The sequence below is a fragment of the Euprymna scolopes genome, chromosome 22 (assembly GCF_053919585.1).
Source record: "Euprymna scolopes isolate OS-2025 chromosome 22, ASM5391958v1, whole genome shotgun sequence".
Lineage (NCBI taxonomy): Eukaryota > Metazoa > Mollusca > Cephalopoda > Sepiida > Sepiolidae > Euprymna > Euprymna scolopes.
Window position 1 is genome coordinate 109,713,385 of NC_136503.1, and position 18,016 is coordinate 109,731,400.

Genomic DNA, 18,016 nt, shown 5'->3' on the forward strand with positions numbered 1-18,016 from the left:
AAATTGACAAAGTTATTTGGTAGGGAAATGTACACACACACACACACACACACACACACACACACACACACAGACACACACACAGACACACACACACACACACACACACACACACATTTTCACTTTTATAGGTATATAGATATAACATCGTGTAAATATTTAAATTGACTTGATATAAATTTTGATTTAACATGATGTAATCGTAGTTCATTAAAAAATATTAAAAAACAACAGAGTCTGAACAAAGTTTTGATTGGAGTGATAGAAGAAAATTAAGAAAGGGAATACAGAATCAAATATATATTTATTAATGAAATTAATATTAGACGAATCTTGTTTTTTTATTGTTTTCCAGCCAAACTATGATGTATTATGCACTTTGTGAATGTTTGATAAATTTTGTATACCATAAATATGTATATTTTCGAAATAGGCAGAGAAACTTGTTTGTGATTGAAATGTTTTTTGAATGAAGTAGGAATATATATATATATACTAGCATTTCAGCCCGGCGTTGCCCGAGTGTTTGGATGTGTATGTTCAGCAAAAAAAAAAAAAGTGGTAGTAGGAAGGCAGGCTCGAACCCGTACCGCAAAGGAGGAAAAGAACGGGGTAAAACCGAACGTTTACGCTGTTACGACCACCATCAAGCCGGAAGCAACATTTTTTAAAAGTAAGGCTAGACAATCTAAAGGAGAGGATAACTTTCAAAAATATCTACGAAAAAAGTGACCCCCCCCCCCCATAAAAGTGAAAGTGTCTGTCTGTCTGTGTAAATTTCACTACACAATAACTCTGTCAATTTTCACTCTACAGACTCGAAATTTGATATACAGAGTATGGAGATTTGGAAAAATCTTTGTGATCTGTTGTCGGCCAGAAATTTGGCTGTTAAGGGCTTTGAGAACTCTACCAAACTCTTCCAACAATTTTGGGTATAAACAATTGAAATTTAAGATATAGGTTCTTTGGACATGGATTTAACTTAATAACTTCATTTGAGCCAAAAACAATAAATGTTAAGGGGTCATAATAGGGGTCAAAGTTAACAAAAAATTGACCTCTGCGATCTCTACCAAATTACTCAGACAATTTCTGGTCTAAACGTTTGGAATTTTACATAAAGGGTATTCAGAGATAGAACAAGCTTTTTAATCGGTTTGGGTCGAAAATTTGAGTTTTCAATATATAAATGTATGTATGTATGTTTACATGTCTGCCTAAAATTTTCGACAGAGGCGACGGATTTTCACAAGATCAGTATCGTTTTGAAGTTCGACCTTTCAGATGACAAATATCGAAAAATTGGCTAAAAACATTAATATCTTCACCTTCAATTGGGCATTTTTCTACAGGAGGGGTCGCTTTTTTCGCCGATATTTTCGAAAGTCATCGTCTCCTTTCGATTGTCTAGCCTTAATTAAAGCCTACGTCACTTCCGGTTTGACGGTGGTCGTAACAGCAAAGATGTCAGGTTTTTCCCCGTTCTTTTTCTCCTTTGTATTACGGGTTCAAGCCTGCCTTCCTACTACCACTTTTTTTTTGCTCAACATACACCTCCAAACACCCAAGCAACGCCGGGCTGAAATGCTAGTATATATTTATATAAGAGAAAGAAAATTAAAGCTGTAAGTTGAAATTTACAAGCAAAATTTATTGTTTGACTGAATACTCCAAAAAACAATTTACAAATATATATAATTATATATATATATATACATATATATATATATAAATAAAAATTACAATAAGTTTACCAAGGTAATCAAAATGGTAAACTTAAAATATATTATAAATATTAAAGAGTTAATATATACAAGTAAAGTAATCTCAACCAGATGTAAAAGCTCAATAAAACCGAAAAGGAAATAGAGCTTATAATATTTAATATGCTTATATATATATATATATATATATATATATATATATATATATATATATATATATATATATATATATATCAACATTATTAAGAGGATCACATAAATATATTAAATAAAAGATGAGGAATGACTTTATTATACCATCAGAACAACAAGGAAAAGTAAAGGGGGGGAAATAAGATAATAAAAACTTCTTTAGACCATGGACTTTCGAAGTTAAATGCTTCTCATCAGAAGAGAAGGAGAGTGATAATCATACAAAATGCAAATATTGATAAAAACTTGCTTAATAACATTTACATATGAAATGAGAATGAAAGAATAGGATAATAATATGGTAAGAAATAATAAAAAAAGTAGGTAGAATATATAATGATAATTGTAAGTAATAGTGAATAGGAAATATTAGTAACTATAGAATAAAGTGGATCATTAAAGAATAGCAAATAAAAATAGCAAAAAATAAAAGAAGGGAAACTATAGGGAAGATAGATAAGGAAGTGGAGAAAGAAAGAGAGGGGACAGAAAAAACAAATAAGGGATACGAAACTACATATATAAATAAAAAACTACATATATAAATAAAAAACTACATATATAAATAAAAAACTACATATATAAATAAAAAACTACATATATAAATAATAACAATCTGAAAGTAAAGAAAACAAGGGTGAAAACTTTTTTTCAAATCCGGATTAAAAAATATTGAAATTGTTTTTTTTAAGCTAAAAAATAAAAATAAAATAAAAATAAAAATATTAATATAACAAAAATAGAATAAAATAAAACAAAAATAAAATAACAATTAAATAAGAATAAATAAAATAAAAAATAAGATAAAAATAAAATAAAAAATAAGATAAGGATAAAATAAAAAATAAGATAAAAATAAAACAAAACAAAATAAAACAAAAATAAAATAACAATTAAATAAGAATAGAATAAAATAAAAAATAAGATAAAAATAAAATAAAAAATAAGATAAGGATAAAATAAAAAATAAGATAAAAATAAAACAAAACAAAAATAAAATAACAATTAAATAAGAATAAAATAAAAAAATAAGATAAGGATAAAATAAAAATAAGATAAAAAATAAAACAAAACAAAAATAAAACAAAAATAAAATAACAATTAAATAAAATAAAAAATAAGATAAGGATAAAATAAAAAAAATAAGATAAAAAATAAAACAAAACAAAAATAAAATAAAAATAAAATAACAATTAAATAAGAATAACATAAAATAAAATAAAAAAATAAGATAAAATAAAAAATAAGATAAAAATAAAAGAAAACAAAAATAAAATAAAAATTAAATAAGAATAAAATAGAATAAAAAATAAGATAAGAATAAAATAAAAAATAAAATAAAATAGAAATAGAATAAAACAAAAATAAAAATAAAATAAAAATTAATATAAAATAAGATAACAATAAAAATAAAATAAGAATAGAAATAAAATTGAATAAATAAAATAAAAATAAAATTAAAAAAAAAAACAAAACAACAACAAATTAAGAATAAAAATAAAATGAAAATAAAACAAAAATAAAAATAAAACATCAAAAAGACTTCATTCTCTTCGCATTTTTACTTTTGATTTGTAAACAGTTGCCATATTCTTCACTGTCTGGAACTGTAATGATTTCATTTGAACTTTTATAAATATGTTTTATATCCTTGTTTCTATTTTTATCTTCAGACCGTATTTCAGTGATGCCTATCTAACTGATATGATTCTAATCTTTTCTTATATTATTGCTTATATTTTGTTTTCTCTCTTTTAGATACCTTTGCTCAATAGCGTGACAATTCCACCAGAGAACAAACGCGCCGTTTCGCGTATCTGCTGGGAACAAAAGTACCACCATGGGAAGAACTGGGATGAGTGGGCTATCGACACGGTACAGATCTTGTCCCATCTAAAGCCAAATTATATGGACAGAGAAGACAGATTCTTGCAATTCGACTTAAACCTGCGGTGCGGGTTGAATTTAACAGACAACAGGTGAGTGGAATTCGCATGGAGGCAACATTTGGCATAAAAATTAGACGATTGGAAGGTTTAATTGAAAAAATCGGAGCTCTTTGGGGTATTGGAAACGGAAAATTTTGTGCATATTTTCTGATGCCAAAACTTTTAATTATTTTTTTTTATTTGATTCTGTTAAAAACAAAATCCACCACTGCTGGTAGTAATAATATAATAATAAATATTTATTGATTTTTAAACTACCAGTAAAACTAAAATCGATAGACCCCCCCACACACACACACATATATGTGTGTTTTTACGTTTGAAAAAATATATGCATATTTGACACATATTTTTATGGTAATGGGGAAAATAGCACCTTTATAGTAAGATATTTAGAAATTTATAAAGAATTGGAATTGGTAATTGTATCAGAATCTAGAATTTAGTGCAGAATCGGTAATTGTATCAGAATCTGGAATTTAGTGCAGAATCAGTAATTGTATTGGAATCGGAAAAAATATTGGAATCATCCGATCACTAAAATCTCGATTTCGTCCACTAATATAATCGGAAGAAATTTAACTGCTGAAAACTTTCAGAATTAGTGTCATATGATTTAAATTTCATTAAAATCGGATATACATATTTAAAGTCTTAAGGGAGTTATGTGCCCATCGGGTCACTTAGAGGTATGGGTATATAGATATTCCATTTAGAGATGCATGTAGATATTCGAGAACGTTTCTATTGTCTTCCCTAGTAAATTTTCTATAAGAATACACTTTTAAATTTTATGTAGATAACCGTTATTTCTATAAGAAACACACAAACATCACATGCAGACAAACATCACACGCACACAAACATTACAAACACACAAACATCATAAACACACAAACATCATACACACACAAACATCACACATCACACATATACAAACACCTATAAAAACATCACACAGACACACACACTAACATCACATGCACAAACATCACACATACACAAACATCATAAGCACAAATATCACGCATACACAGACATCACACACACAAACATCACACAAAAACATCACAAACACAAAAAGATCACATGCACAAACATCACAAACACAAAAATCATACATACACAAACATCGCAAACACACAAACATCACAAACACAAAAACATCACAAACAGAAAACATCACATGCACAAACATCACAAACACAAAAATCATACATACACAAACAGCACAAACACAAAAACATCACAAAAACAAAAACATCACATGCACAAACATCAAAAACACAAAAATCATACATATACAAACATCACAAACACACAAACATCACAAACACAAAAACATCACACACACAAACATCATAAACACAAAAATCATATGTACACAAACATCACAAACACAAAAACATCACAAACACAAAAACATCACATGCACAAACATCACCCATATGCCTACAAACATTACACACACAAATATCACACATACACATACAAAAATCACAAACACAAACATCTCACACACAAACCTCACACACACAAATATCACACATACACATACAAACCTTACACACACAAATATCATACATACACATACAAAAAACACACACACAAACATCTCACACACAAACATCACACACACACACACACACACACACACACACAAATGTCACCTATACACATACAAACATCACGCACAAAAAATATCACACAAACACACAAATAACACACATACACAAAAACATCACACATACACAAGTCCTGGATATGACCTTAAATTATATCCAGTAGTGAGGCCCCAGCTTGCAGGCTTTGGGGAGTGTGGAGCCACCCTTTAATTACCATTGCTCCCAGTTCCACTCTGACCCGGAGTGGTAGTACCTGTTAGGGTTCCAACTATGGGTTAAATAGAAACCGACTTGAAAACAATAAATATATTCTATTAAAAAAGTTTTCTTCAAAATCTTTGGATTCGGCATTAAATAAACCGAAAAGGGTTGATATGACGTAAAACAAAAACAACCAACCAACCAATACATGCACATAAACATCACACATAAAAATAAAGACCTAGCCAGAAATAAGTAAGTTTGGAAAGGAGGTTTTTTGTGTTTTTTTAAGACGTTCAACACATGCCAGTATGTAAAACAGACGTTAAACCGACGATGGCTTTCAGGTTAAAAAAGATATATGCAACATTATGACCTGTTCCGGTGTAAAATGGACCTTTTCCGGTGTAAGAAAGTATCCTGATACTAAATCTGACCTTTATTTCTCTAGATTAAGTACCATTTTCATGTACTCTAAATTATATTTTATTATTATTGGTTATGAATGAAAACCACAAAATTGTCAGTTTTAAACAACATTTGTCCTCTTAATTCTCTTATGTTAAGTGTCATTCCCGCTTTTTGTATTCCAGCAATAGTCTGCCAACATGTCAGGACTCCATTTTCCTTTAAAACGTTTCTCCATCATTGAAATATCCTGATGCAATCTCTTGCCGTGTTTATCACTCAAATCAATATAATTCTCTGCAAAATTCGCGAAAATTACAATTTTGCAATAAAATTGTGCCTAATTTGACACAAGTATCCTGTACTTTTTTTGTGTAGCAAGGTCGAGAAAAGAAAGACTTTAAAGAAATCAAATAAAATTATGATTACGCATATACGTGAATTATGATAAGTTTAGTGTGACATAAAACTGACTCAATTCTTTATTCTAATTTATAGAATCATTTAATCCAATTTTACCATAATTATTAAAGCGATATAGATTGGATTTTATTTTTTTGTATTAATTCAATTAATTAATTTTTATATTTATTCAGGAGTGAAGAGTTAACCAGGAAATGGTTTAAAAGAATACAACCTTTTAATTTTACCTCCCCACATTGGACACAATTAATAGATTTTACATTACGTGGCATTTTTTAACCACAAATGACAGAAGATTTTTCTGAATCTCAATTTCGGGAATCATTCTTCACTAGCAAGACCTGTGGGAATTCTACACCGGCATTTTTGATATATTATACATTGCTGCTGGCCATTCTGTGGACGTTCAGCGTGAATGGAGACCTCGCGGTATTATTGTACCTATTTACTATGCCTCCCCACGGGACAGAGTTAGACACCAGGGTCGTTTTTTAACGTGGAGAAAAGGCACAAAAATAAAAATTGTCTCAGTCGTGAAGGATTTCTCCTCCACTGACAGAGAACAAGAAATTGAAGTGCAGCATCTGAAGAACAGATACTACACTTTGATCTTGTCCCGATTGTAGTCTGCAGTACAGATTGGAATATTTTTGATCATTCAATTAACTAATATTTATATTTATTCATGATTGAGTTATAAGAAGCTGTCGGCTTTAGCGTGAAGTAATGTTACAGCCTCTGCCGTTGAACACTATCTAAGTAGCTTTCTGTATTCGTCCGTTTGCCTCGACATTATATATAGAACTCAATTCCCTTTCCTTTCGCGTTATAATTCCTGGCGTATTTAACCCTCATCTCAAAACTTTTCAAACATAATATAATACATTATGGCATGAGAAGATGCATCAGAAAACTCTTCCATTTCACTGAATGTCGTTTGGCATACTCTCATCCCAAACATAATCATTATAAAAGTCGGTTTAATATTCTTTTTATATGTTAGCATCTATTCTTTCAATATAACCATACTATCAAAGTCTCCTGTTCTGCACACATCTCCTTATACTATCTAGATTTAATCTTCCTCTGATCATTCATCAGATCTAAGCCTGTTTTTATAACTTACATTACACATCCACCGTATCATTCTTATATCATTTCTCACCATGCAACGCATATCGTCAACTCTCACTGGCTTGATTTTATTTACATACACTAACACTCTGCGTTTACATGCCTGACAGAGTCTTCCTTTTGGTCAACATATACAGTGCCACCAAAAAGAAAGTTTGCGCTTGTCATTTTTTTTTCAAAAACCGCAAATTTAAGCTAAATCCAATGTAACTGTTTAAACAACTTATACCTCATTTGATTCGCCTTTAATTCCTCTATAATTGTACCTGTTCATATTTGACTTTTAATTGAAATATCCAAGTGTTCACATCAATTTAAAAAAATTAACTTCAAAACGGGAAGGCAAAAAGAAACTCTGAGGAAACAAATGAGGCAACAAATGAGCTTAAAACAAGCTTAAAATATCCACCTTTCAAGCAACAAAGCATCTCTAATTGCTGTTGTTCCAGATTATACAACGTAACATTTAGTCCGTATGCTGCGACTTTCTCTTCGTGATTACCAGGAGCTCATTAATCTCCACCTTTCTGGTTTATCCAATCGAGAAATTGGCTACAGATTGAAATGGGATGAGAAATGGTACGAATTACTGTGCAAAAGCACCAAAACACCAGCAGTGTTCATGATGCCCCTAAATCTGGTAGTCCTAGAGTTACTTCTTACAGGGAAGACAATGCTATCAAGAACTGCAGCCTCAGAAACAGTTACATTCAATATAGTTTCAATTTGTAGTTTTTGAAAAAATGACAAATGCAAACTTTTTTTTTTTTGGTGTCACTGTATATAACTGTATTTCAAAATAAGAAATATAATGTGGTGCCATTTGCGACTAAAATGTAAAAATTAAGTTTTAGCAAGAGAAATCACCAGATTTTCTAAAAAATACTAGCAGGTCACCATGCATTGCACGGTTGTATATACTCTTAAATATGTTTTAATTTATGCAGATTTCATATACGGGGTGCTTCAATAAGTTTTCAGACTGTTTTCGTATAGGCACTTTTATTGATAGTACATGCATAAAACTCTGGTTCCCTTCAAATTAATCTCCTCCAGCTGCAATGCACTTGTTTCACCATTCCAACAACTTCTGGAAGGCCCCATGGAAGTCCTTTTGTGTGAGCATGTCAATGACCCTTGTCGTGGATTTCATCTCCTCAGTTCTCTCATAATGTTGCAATATTTTGGACATATTAATGGGGTATGATCCCACACAGTCGGGCGATTCTATTTATAAACGATGCTGCTAAGAACTGACGAATCAAATTAATTCCAGTTCTGCTACCAACCAATCAGAAACCAGAATTGCTTCATAAATATTAAACCTTTTCTGGAGCAATTTCACATGTTCTTTTCCCGGGTTTCGACACGGTAAGAATATTTTGTTCTGTGGAACTGTCTACTACAAACAAGTCACCTCCCAGGACTTGTGTGTAACAGCGAACCATCTGAAACTGTTCTGAAACTCAAAATGGCTTACACTTCTAGACATAATGACAGCCTTTAAGTTTGTTTTTTTTAGCTTAGGGAATAACCAAAAGTCACAGGGAGCAAGGTCTGAACTATAAGGAGGGTGAGGAACTGTCTTGATGCCCATCTTGGTCAAATAGTCTGTTACAAAGATGAAGTTAGTAATTGGTGCATTTGCACAAATCTTCCGCATCTTCAGTTCCTCACGAATAATTGTGTGTACAGTTCTCACACTGACATCAAACTGTGCACTTATTGTCTCTATAGAGACACGATGACCCTTATCCATGAAATTCTTTATTTGGCCAATCAACTCTTATGTTTTGACTGTCTTACTCCTTCCACACCTCTTATCATTCCTCACAGACTCCCTGCCTTCTTTGAGTCTCTTATGTCGCTCAAAAACTATGTGAGAGACAGACACAACTTTACATTCACTCCTTCTTATATATTAATGTTATCCTTGCTGTAAACCCGTGTTGTAGAAATGATAAATAACATGATTGTCCTTCTTCGATTACAGAGTGATAGACAGATGCAACTCTACATTCGCTACTACTATATATTCGTATTATCAGGTTATGCATTACATGGTGAAGATTTGTCCATGAGACTACATGAGTTACAAGAACAACAAAAATACATATAACTCGGAGTACATGCATAATGTTGAAATCTACCAATAATAATTTTACATGTCTGATATCTTGACGATTATAGCTTATATCTCTATATTTAAAGATTTTTTTAAATTTATTTTTAAAGTGTGGCTCTGGAATTTTCAACTGATCATGGTTACAGTTGGAAACTACTGCACAGCGCCTGTCTTCCCGGAAGTTGTGATGGCAGCATACAAACTTTGAATACAGTTTACCGAAGTTCAGATTACGAAAGGTGAGTCGAAATTGAAACCTGTAAGAATATTTTTTTGAGTTTTTTTTTTTTGCATTTGGATGTTGTAACTTGAAGATATCACACCTACCTATTAGTGATATCACACCAAGCTGTTAGTGATATTACTCAATTATGATGTAGATACGCTGTAGTGACTGATATATTTTATATATGACTGGCTATCTTCTGTAAGGCATTTTTGCTTTTTTTTTTTTAATTGTAGATGGGAAAGATTTACCTTACCAATTCCTCATGGTGCCATGGCACCTTATGTACGTTTCCGTTGGAGAATGGATTCTTCAAACCAAGCTAACTGGGCAGTCGATAACAGTAAGTTTTTTTTATATCATCTCTCTCTCTCTCTCTCTCACACACACACACACACACACACACACACACACACACACACTAGCAGGCCGCTCGACATTGCCCGGCCGTAAAATACGCTTAAATATGATATTTTGATTAATGCAGATTTTGTAGTTATTATTATATTATATAGTAATGATTTAAAAAATTTTTTTAAAAAATGACTCGTGTGCCACCACCAAGAATCGAAACCAAAACATTTAGCTTACGATTTACTTTTTTCCTTTGACGTTAATGACTGTACTATGAAGACATGTTTTCTGCAAAGCTAAAAATGAAAACATAAACCAATAGCTATTACGTTACGCATGCATATTAGTAATGCTGTCATTCAACCTTCACCTGGCAAATTTCATTTTTTAATTTTCACACTTTTGCACCAATTTTCCCCGGCTAAAACCCAAATATAAAGTTTTGCATCGGTTCGAATACCATATATATGAAGTTTCATGTCTGTAGACCAAAAACTGACGGAGGAGTTTAGTAGGCAAAATTTTTTAAACAAAAATATGTACGCATACATAAATATATATAGAAAGAGATTTGTGTTTATTATAAGCTTTTTACGCAAATATAACACAAGTATAAATCATGTAGAATATCCTGTATGCCTACAGACACTAGTGTTTCATACTTACGCAATCATCAGTGTAGGGGTGATAATTTGAACCCAATTACAAAGCCACGACCACCAAAGAATTGCCACGGAAATAAAGGAATAAAGAATTATTTAACACTGAAATCGAATGAATACATTCGACAATCTAGAGTGTTCGAACGAGCAAAAGGTGTGAATATTGCATAAACATTAGTTGACTGCGTTTTAGTTATTATTCCCCAAACAGTATAGTACTAAGTATTCTTAAAGGGGCTTGATAATTATAATTAAGCAATAATTATTCTTTATATCTACATACGTAAGTGTTTCATGCTTACGCAATCATCAGTGTAGTGGTGACAATTTCTGCCGGTCATGAGATTCGAACTCAGCCACGAATCTAGTTTTTGCTCCATTTGCGCATGAAATTTTTGTGACAGGAGGTGAGCAATTTCCACCGCACCTCTCCTGAGTCGACATTGTTAAGCACCAGTGGCAAGTGAAGTGTATGTACAGGACGACTGGAAACAAATGTTCAGATACAGCGCCTAGAATTCCCAAATGGTATTAACCAGGCTCAATGTTGCTTAACTTCGTTGATCTGATGAGAGCTGGTGTGTCAACGCGACTATGCCTTACGATATATTTAATGTGTGTGTGTGTGTGTGTGTCTGTCTGTGATATTCAATTTTATTCAATTAGTATAGCAACCATAGTGGATGGATCTTCATCTCCAATACGAGCGGGCCCTGTCGGGGAGGCATTAGAATATGCCGACTGCCCCCCTGCAGAGGGTAAAAGTCCCTCAATGGGGGTCCTGGATATGACCTTAAACTATATCCGATGGTGAGGCCCCAGCTTGCGGGCTCTGGGGAGTGTGGAGCAACCGTTTAATTACCATTGCTCCCAGGTCCACTCTGACCCGGAGTGGTAGTACCTGTTAGGGTCCCAACTATGGGTTAAATAGAAACTGACTTGCAAAAAAACAAATATATTCTATTAAAAAAAATTTTCTTCAAAATCACCGGATTTGGCATTAAATAACCTGAAAAGGGTTGATATGCCGTAAAACAAAAACAACCAACCAATACGAGCGCCGCCATTTTGAATATGTGTTTTATTGAGAATATACGGAAGTCGTAAACAAACAGGAAAGTAACAAAGATGAAGAGACAGTTGCAGTTAAATCCAACCTTCCAAAACGAGGCACTCTGGATCTGGAATAAAAAGATAGTCTGGTCGAACTCATCAACATTTCTTTCATCTAGTAATAAATGATAGACCCATGTATTTTTTTTTTTTTCAAAGGTTATCGTTCTTGATAGAATGGCCTCTTCATACCGGATAGTTGATCCTCATCCGAAGATAAAACCGGGTTCTTTTTTATTGTCTGTTCAATAAAATGTTTTGTGCTTTTTCTGTTTTCAGTAATGATCGGTCATTGTCTGGAAGGATGTAATGGACACGGCGCCTGCCGTAGAGATGTCTGCGAGTAAGTGCGATTTCTGTTTATTTATTATCTAGTTATACCTAACTTGCCCGGGAGTACACTTTAATTTTATGGAAGTTGCTACAGACAAATCATGAAGCCATTTGATGAAAAGAGGCTAATCATAACAATAAAAAGGGTTGAATGCCAGCAGAATTCACTGTAGATGGGTGTGAACCGGCTTCCTTCGAAGGAGAAAGTGCCAAGGGAATTTTAAATTCACAAACGATCCTCAGTCACATCTATATCCCGATCAGAGAAAATGACAACACTAGGTTGTTGTGTTTTTTTTTTGTTTTGTTTTTTATTTTATTTTTTTCGCAGTTCTTGCAGGGAGATATCAACATCTTACAGCGCTTGGTATTCCCAAATGGTCACCCGTCTGATATTGATCAGGCTCAACTTCACTTAACTTCAGTGATCAAATGTGTGCCAACGTGATTATGCCATCTATGATATAAATCTCACCTGTCTGTTTAAATGTATGTATGTATGTATGTATGTATGTATGTATGTATGTATGTATGTCTGCTTAAGACTTTTGACAGAGGTGACCGATTTTTACGAGATCGGTATCGTTTTGAAGCTCGACCCTTCGGATGACAAATATCGAAAAATTAGCTAAAAACATTAATTCCTTCGCCCTTAGCTGGGTACTTTCTACTTTTTTTTTCAGATATCTTTGAAAGTCATTCCCTCTTTTCGATTGACTCGCTTTCGGTTTGGCGATGGATGCAACGGCAAAGACGTCACTTTTTTTTTTTTTTCACGTTCTTTTCGTCCTTCGCGGTACAGGTTGAGCCTGCCTGCCTACTACCACTTCTTTTTTTTTTGCTCAACACACACTTCCAAACACCCGGGCAACGCCGGCACCCAGGCTAGTATATAATAAAAAGGGTTAATAAAAGGGTTAGGGTTATAATATATATGATGAAAAAGGATAGGAAGGTAGAATCACTTTTTGTTCTTTGTTTTCTAACTCATATACCTCTAAAAAAAAAGGCACATTGCCATTTAGATATAAGGGGCTACAGTGAATTAGGAACCATGCCAACAGGGGAGCTCTAAGTGGGGAGTTGAGTAGTGAGATATCTGTTCGACATTTATCTCCCTCTTAACCTATACATCGGAAAATGGAATTTGAAAAGTCAGTGCCCTAGAGAAAGAGCACTATGGTTTTCTAAATATGTCTCAGCATTTCCCGCGGTTAGCAATAAACTAACTCCTTCTCAAAGGACGAAGGCAAGCCCGAAAGGTGGACCTCCTAGAACTGCACAGGACTAGCAATATACCATGATCAATAGAGAAAAGTATTTCAGTAATGGCCTAAATTAAATTTTGACTAGCCCACGAGCCTGATTACGAATGACTATTTTTAACATGGCAGGTTTTCGAATGAGAAGAAAAAGCCTTCTGTTATTTTCCTCTGACGGACCCAGCAGAATTTGAATACTATGATCGCAAAAACACGATCAAAACCCCAATCTGGGAACCAATATAACTGACCAAGCAACAACAGACATTAGGTAGGGACAGCTTCAAATGTGCAATCTTGTCTCAGATTTTCTTTTTATGTCTCATGAATGTGTGGATGTTACCTCACGTGTATGCACGTAAGTGTATATGCTTGCAACTATTTGTACTCGTATGCAGTGGCGGGCAGATACCTTTGACAGGACAGGTGCTCAAGTGTACAAAAAATAGCAAAAGTATAGTAATGAACACCAGTCTCAGTGAGGCACAGACTTATAATATATTCCTCTGAAAAGGGTATTTTAAAACAAGAGTAAAAGGACAGATGCTCGGGCACCCCTACCACATCTCTTTGCACGTCTCTGCTCGTATGTGTATATGCGTTTCATTTTTGTGTGTGTGTGTGTGTGTGTGTGTGTGTGTGTGTGTGTGTGTGTGTGTGTGTGTGTGTGTGTGTGTGTGTGTGTGTGTGGTTTGTTTGTGGTGCAATTTTCAATAACAGTTTCAAACATACACGTCATAATTTCATCCATTTCACTTCAGTTGACTTTTTTTTCACTCTCAAATATTTTGAAGTTCGTTGAGGAAGACAATTTTTTTATAATTTAAATTCTTTTTTCTGATTACTTGATGTTTATTTTAATTACGATTTAACCATTACCATTGACAGGGATCTTCAGATGTAATTTTTTTAGTGTTCCATTCATGGTCTTCGTCCAGCACACAACCCATAATTATAACACAATCTGGCCCACAAAGTTGAATGAGTTGCCGATACTTAGCCTAGACTCTGTTGACTTTGGTGCCGAGGATATTTGTTCACATTACATTTTAACTTCTGCATGCTAATAAAGTTGAAGGAAACAAGATACAGATTACAATTTGATGTAAGAAAATTTTAGAGTAGAAAGTTCTCCAGCATTGAAGGACCTCTACAGTGAATGGGTGGAATTTTGCTGCTTGTCAGGTAGTCGGGTTATTTATGTCAAGGATTGTATTGATTTTAAACCAGTTCTATGAATTCGTTGGAGTATATCCCATTAAAGTACTTAAAAAGAGGTACAGGGGTGTAACATTGTGGAGATGGGACAGAGATTGAAGTTTGGTTGACAGTGTGGGACCTATTACATTGGAGACTCTTTTCGACCCTCTCCTATAGAGGATGACTTTAAGACAAAGAAAGCCCAAAAGAAAACCCTCCACCAATTTCAGTGTCGACTTATTGTTCATTCTCAGTAAGTCGCATTTACCCGACTACTTGAAAATTCATGAAACTATTTGAAACTTGTCTGTGAACTGTGATAATCTTCTTGGGCAATGTAGTTTCTATTTCATCCCGTTTTTTTTTTCTTCTCCATTTTTCTCGCTATAATTTTTATTCGATCATATTTTTTTTCTCTTAAAAAAGGAGGGTGGACCTGTAAATTCAACTTGTCCGTTCATCCGTTCGTCTGTCCGCACTTTTCTTAATAACTACGTCTTGGAATTTTTTAAATTTTGCACAAACATTAAACATGATATGAGTAAAAAAGTAACAGAACGGATTTTCCGGGAAAACTCCGGTTGTCCCCCCCCCCACCTTTTGGGTTAAAATTGGCTAAAATTGACACGTTTGTGCTTATTAAATAAAATTGATGCCTTGCATTTTTATAAAACTTTCTGAAAAATTGTAACTAACTGATTTCTTTATAATTTTGTTTGTCTATACTTCGCGATAACTCTTGGGCGTGGCCCAGAAGCTCTTTTAGAGCTAATAAAAACACTCCATTTTTGGGACTATTTTACCATATTTGTCCAACATTTCCTGCGTATGTATGCAGTTTTGCATGGTGCTGAACTCAAAATTAAATATGTTAAGGCCTTGGGGACTTTTGGGGCTAAATGGGGGGAGGCAAATGATGGACTTAGTCATTTCTTTTTTGCATGGTGCAGAACTCAAATTTATATATGTTAATGTTTATATGTTGTCCATTTTCATCAGGATTTGAGATTTTCAATCTTTTTATTGTTTTTATTTAGAAGTAGATATAATCTATATATAATATTTTGCTTAGAAGTAGATATAATCCGTCTGTAACGATATTAAAGTTTTGTAAAAACTGTTGTGCCTTTTATTGTCTTCTGATTCCCTTTTTCTGTTCTAATAAATGCAGGTGTGATTTTGGCTATTCTGGTGATACCTGTGATACAGCCGTGATTCCTAATCCGACCTCCATGATGGAAATGTTTACCACGCCCACCGTACTTTCAAGCTCCGCCTACGTTTCCATAAAAGGCGCTGAAGTGAATTACAACTGTGGAGTGGTTTCAACTGGCAAATCTCTTGTCTTCAACAAAGATGGTCGCCGGGAATTAATAACTACAGATATGAATACAACAAATATAAAGTAAGTTCAATTTTTTTTGTCATGGACAAAAGTATAGCATAACTTCTAATTCCCCCTTTCCCATTTTCCTCCCTTTCCCTTCCTTCCCCCTCCTTGTTTTTCATCCAGCCCATTCCTCTTTCTGGATATACACTAGTGTTGGGACGATTAATCAGAATCGGGAATCGGAAAAATCGGAACTTTTTGGGATATCGGAATCAGAAAAAAAAAATGTGCTTATTTTCCGATGCAAAAACGATTCTTTTAACTGTCTTCTTTTTTTTGGGGGGGGGGATTTTGTTTAAAATAAAACCTTCCACTTTTGGTACTAATGATAAAATAATAAATATGTATTGATTTTAAACTACCAGTGAAACTAAAATCTATTGATCAACCCCCCCACCCCACCCCACGTGTATTTTTTACGTCTGTGAAAATATCTGCACATTTTACATGTGTTTTTACGGTAATCTGGAAAAAATAATAACTCTATATTTAAATATTTAGAGATTTATAAAGAATCGAAATCGGTAATTGTATCAGAATCGGGAATTTAGTATGGAATCGGTAATTGTATCGGAATCGGGAAAAATATTGGAATCGTCCCATCACTATTGTACACACACTTTTATAGATTATGTGAGGAAGGAAAATAAGTATGTAAAAAAAAATCCAAGTTACTTTAGCTCTACTGTTTTTATATTTATCAAGATTTTCTTTAGTTGGTTCTTTTTTTAATTTCCTTAGTATAGCTCGACGAGTTCTGATGAGCACTTTGCATTTTTCGTCCAACCAGAGTTTATTATGTTTTGGGGAGGTAGAGCTTTTTGGAATGCATTCCTCCGCAATATTACACAGTGTATTAGTAAAATGTGTGATATTATTTTGGTTTGGGTTATTATCCGATGTCAATTTAGTCCAGCATAAATTTTGGAATTTTTTCCAATCATCCTTCTGTAAGTTCCATTGGGGTATTTTGTTTTCTGGCATTGGATCATTGTTTTCAAGTGTAATGGGAAAGTGGTCACTTCCATATGGCTCTTCTAATACATTCCATTTGTAATCCAAGTCATTTGACGCTCAAAAAGAAAACAAATCTTTTTTTCTAAAGTTTGTATATCATTATTCCCGGGTTATGCCTCTATAAACAATATCAACTTTATAGGGAATTGTTGAGTATTTTCACATTTTAGCAAAGAAAAAAAAAACGAGCATCAATCACAAGACTGGGTTTGTGGGACACATAAAAATTACAAACACTTCCAGTAAGATTCGAACCTTAAAAGAAGCATTTATTGAAGACCGAATTTTGTGTAAAAATTTACAATGGCGACAGAGTTTTTGTACTATAAACGTCACAATCTAAACATCACCTTAGAATATTAGAAGCAACAATTATTATATTACTAGACTACCTGTGACCCGTTGGGTCAGTATGTTATATTAGCTATGGAATTAATGTATGAGCGTGATGAGTCGTTCTGTTTATTTTGGAAAAAAAAAACTTACAACCATTGAATTATAAGTGGTTTGCCATACACTGCACAGATATCATAATATTTGAAGTTAAATTCAAATTTTTAATTTAAACGTGAAATAAAAAACAATTAAAAATAATTGTTTTTATACGCTTTATTGTCGCATTGATTATTTATTTGTAACGCAAATTTAAAAAAAAAACATATTTTCGGGATTATT

General features: G+C 33.2%; 1 protein-coding gene across 1 annotated transcript in view; it reads left to right on the forward strand.

Moving 5' to 3' along the window:
- The window catches only part of LOC145243628 (reelin-like), a 280,927-nt gene that overhangs the window by 68,632 nt on the left and 194,279 nt on the right, over positions 1–18,016 (forward strand). Inside the window, exons 13-17 of the mRNA XM_080106652.1 lie at positions 3,678–3,898; positions 9,895–10,023; positions 10,247–10,353; positions 12,419–12,482; positions 16,106–16,339. Coding sequence (XP_079962778.1) covers positions 3,678–3,898; positions 9,895–10,023; positions 10,247–10,353; positions 12,419–12,482; positions 16,106–16,339 — 755 coding nt within the window. The remainder of the gene's footprint in view (positions 1–3,677; positions 3,899–9,894; positions 10,024–10,246; positions 10,354–12,418; positions 12,483–16,105; positions 16,340–18,016) is intronic.